A 3769-nucleotide genomic window follows, 5' to 3' on the forward strand; every position below is an offset into this window, starting at 1 on the left:
CTTTCCACCATTCCAGGGGAAGTCTGGGACAACAGAATCCTCCCAGACTGGGGGACGTGGGAAGGACTCCGGAGGGAGGGTGGGAAGGGCTGAACAAAGACCCAGCCAAAGGGAACTTAGGACCCAGACTGAGCCGGAGGCCTTGGAACAGAGAATGCTAAAATTGGGAGGGACTTTAGAACGGAGAGCCAAGGGCCTCTGACACGGGAGGAAACTGAGGTCCGGTGGAGAGGTGGGCTAAGGGTCCCTTAGCACCGCCGCCTCCCCCCTCAGTTCTACAGCTAGGCTTGGAACAAGGGCCGGGAGGACGCGTTAGTAAGGAGCAGGACGGGGAACGTGGAAACCTGGGAGACAGCAAAGATGCTAGTTGACATTCAGTGCTTATAGAAGGGGCAGGACGCCTGCCCACCCCAGCCGCTCGCCGGCAGCCCACTCCCAGGGAGACGAGACACGACGGCTGGAAAGCAGTGTCCCCGCTCTGATGCCACCTGGGGGGGCGCAGCCGGAGAGCGGCCTTCGGAGCTCCTCCCTGCGAGCCGGCCCTCGGCCATGGGCCCGGGGTCCGGAGGGGAGGCAGCTGGTCTGCAGTTAACACGGAGGACACCCGACAGGTGGCAGGAGCTGCTCCTCCGGGGGGCAGCGGGCGGCTGGGTTGCCCCCTCCCTCGGGGAAGGGGAGGCGGGAACGCAGGGTCTGCGAGCATCTCAGCCGAGGTCGGAGCTGGAGGAGGGGGCGAGGCCGGCCCCCAAGGGCCCAGCCAAGGCGCCGCCTCCTCCTCGGGGGAGGACCCGTCGCCGGCACCCCACAAGCCGGGTTTAGGGGTGCATTCTTTCCTGGACCCAGAGCGCGGCCGGGTCGAAGCGGGAGGAGAGTCGGAGGAAGCCCCGCGTCCTGGGGCCGCCGGCGAGCCGCGCGGGGCGGGACCCGCGGGGGCTCCGGCTCGAGGGGGCGCGGGTCCGGAGGAAGGGGCTGCGGGGGGGGGACGGGGAGGAGGCCCCTCCCCCCGCTCTTCAGTCTCTCGGCGCTTTCTCAGGGGCCGCCCCCGAGCAGCCTCACCCGGCCGGCCCTTGGGGCCCGACTCCGGGCGCTCGCGGGGGGCGGAGCCGTCGGAGGGGCGCCCACGAGCGTCCGCGATGGGCCCCCGGGCCGTGGGAGCGGGCGCGCGGGGGGCCCGGGGCCGGCGGGGGCCGGGCGGCCGCGGCTCAGACGTAGTTCTTCTTGTCGTAGTCGCCGTTGGCCGTGGGCCGCCGCGGCGCCGAGTACTTGACCGGGAAGGGCCGGGCCTCGCGGGCCGCGGCCGCGCAGGCACCGCAGCACAGCAGGCCGCCGCCGAGCAGCAGCAGCGCGGCCGCGGCCCAGCCGATGTAGAGCGCCGAGCCCATCTCGCGCTTCTGCGAGGCGGGCACGGCGGGGTCGTAGAAGTCGCTGATGACGATGTGCGCGAACCAGCAGAGGGGCACGAGCGCCAGCAGGCCGCAGAGCAGGTAGAGCGCGCCGCCCGCCGCCGCCACGCGCGCCTTGGCCTTGCCCGCCGCCAGGCAGGTGGTGCAGCGCGCGCCGGCCGCCGCCACCAGCAGCGCGGCCAGCCCCAGCAGCGCGGCCAGCACGGTCAGCGCGCGCGCCGCCTGCACCTCGGGCCGCAGCGCCAGCACCGAGTCGTACACCTTGCACTGCATCTGGCCCGTGCTCTGCACCACGCACGTCATCCACAGCCCCTGCCAGATGGTCTGCGCCGTCACGATGTTGCTCTCCAGGAAGGCCGACACCTGCCACATGGGCAGCCCGCAGGCCACGATGGTGCCCACCCAGCCCACCACGCACAGCCCCAGGCCCAGGATCTCCAGCGCCACCGACGACATGGCCGCGCGCGGCGGGGGCAGCGGCGGCGGGGCCGGGCCGTCGGGGGCTCGGGGGGCTCGGGGGGCTCCGGCGGCTCCCGGGTGCGCTGCGCTCTGGCCGCCTCCGCCCCGCCGCTCCGCCCTTTAAAGCTCCGGGGGCCGCCCCGCCCGGCCCGCCCGGCCAATCCCGGACGGCCCGGCCGGCGGCGGCCAATGGCCGGGGAGGGGGCGAGGGCGTCCGGGGCCGGGGAGCCGCCGCGCGTGGGGACCTCCCGGAGAGGGCCGCAGCCGGGGGCCTGCCGCCCCCCGCCCTCGCCTCGGCGAGAGCCTCAGGAACCGCGAGTGGGCGCGGGAAGGGGCCTCACCAGCCCCCGCCCTTAGACGGCTCCCCCTCCCCCCCGCCTCCGACAAAGCCGCCGCGCCCGCCCCCCGCACCCCAGACCGGCGGCCGAAGCCTCGGGGATCCCCAAGCCTCGGGGCGCCGGCCGGCGTCGGAGCGCAGAGGGGGCTCGCCTGGACCCCCGAGCCCCGCAGCTCGGGAGCGCGGGCTCACGCCGCCTGCGTCCGTCCGTCCGTCTGTGTCTCTGCGTCCCTCTGTCCGTCTCTGTCTCTGCGTCCGTCTGTGTCTCCGCGTCTGTCCGCCCGTCTCTGTCTCTGCGTCCCTCTGTCCGTCTCTGTCACCGTGTCTGTCTCTGGCTCCCAGCACGTCACAGGAGCGGCCCCGCTGGCCGCACACTCGGCACCCTCGAGGACCCGGGCCGCCCCCGGACAGCTCCAGCCCCCTTTCCCGAGGTCAGGATACTCTAGCAAGTGTTTGTTGGAACCCAACGGTCAGCCGACCCGGCCACGGTCACCCACTCCTCCATTGCCCCTCCCCATGCCCAGGTTGGTGGGTTCTCCTCATCAAGAAAACCAAAGTGGCATCGCTGTGTCTGAGACAAATGAACGACAAGGTGTCCGACTGTGGCTGATCAGGCCAATCCGAGTTGGGGAAGCTCCACCCCAGGGTGGGCACCACTAGTCCATGTGCACCCCTGGACTGGCTCCTCCAAACTTAAACATCTCCCCTTTCCTTTGTTTTTTTTTTTTTAAGGTTTTTGCAAGGCAGATGGGGTTAAGTGGCTTGCCCAAGGCCACACAGCTAAGGAGTTATTAAGCGTCTGAGGTTGGATTTGAACTCAGGTCCTCCTGGCTCCAGGGCCGTTGCTCTATCCACTGCTCCACCTAGCCGCCCCTCCCCTTTCCTTTGAGCTGCTGCCAATCTACCAGACTCACAGAGCGCAGCCCCTTCACTGATGAGGGCACGACATGCCGAGAAGTGGGGTGCCAGGGTCCCCCAGGCTGTACAATCAATTCTAAAGTTCTTAGGAGAGACCTTCAGGGTGTCCTAGTCTCACTTCTTCGGACCCCCTAGCGAGGCCTTGCCCAGTGGGATTCTCCATAACATAGTCTTTTTTGGCAAGGGAAGTTTTGGCCCCCAAACAACGTGACCAACCCACTGTGCTCTCTGGAGTCGTGTTTGGATGCTTAGTGGTTCAACACAGAGAAAGAACCCTCAGTGCCTGGCATCTTCCCCTGCCAGCTGATCTTCAGAATCTAAGACAAGTTAAATGGGCAGCTAGGTGGCACAGTGAATGAAGCACCAGCCCTGGAGTCAGGAGGACAGGAGTTCGAATCTAGTCTCGGACACCTGACACTAGCTGTGTGACCTTGGGCAAGTCATTTAACCCTGACAGACTCCCATTCAGAGTCCTCTTCAGCCATCCTGATTCATATCTGGACACTAGACTCAGATAATTCTGGAGGAGAGGGTGAGGCTGGGGACTTAGCACAAATCCAATTAATTTTCTCAAAATTCAATTCACGTCGTGGTATCACCTTCTTAACCTTCTTCTTCCAGCACAAAGGACAAACATCATTATTATCATCAT

General features: G+C 67.3%; 1 protein-coding gene across 1 annotated transcript; it reads right to left on the reverse strand.

Annotated features, from left to right (window-relative positions):
- Positions 1-1200: 1200 nt before the first annotated feature.
- Positions 1201-1940, reverse strand: CLDN5 (claudin 5). The gene has a single exon (XM_074201097.1). The coding sequence runs from the start codon at positions 1857-1859 to the stop codon at positions 1203-1205; it is 657 nt and encodes a 218-aa protein (XP_074057198.1). The 5' UTR covers positions 1860-1940; the 3' UTR covers positions 1201-1202.
- Between the last annotated feature and the right edge of the window lie 1829 nt (positions 1941-3769).

This window comes from Macrotis lagotis, chromosome X, assembly GCF_037893015.1.
Source record: "Macrotis lagotis isolate mMagLag1 chromosome X, bilby.v1.9.chrom.fasta, whole genome shotgun sequence".
Lineage (NCBI taxonomy): Eukaryota > Metazoa > Chordata > Mammalia > Peramelemorphia > Peramelidae > Macrotis > Macrotis lagotis.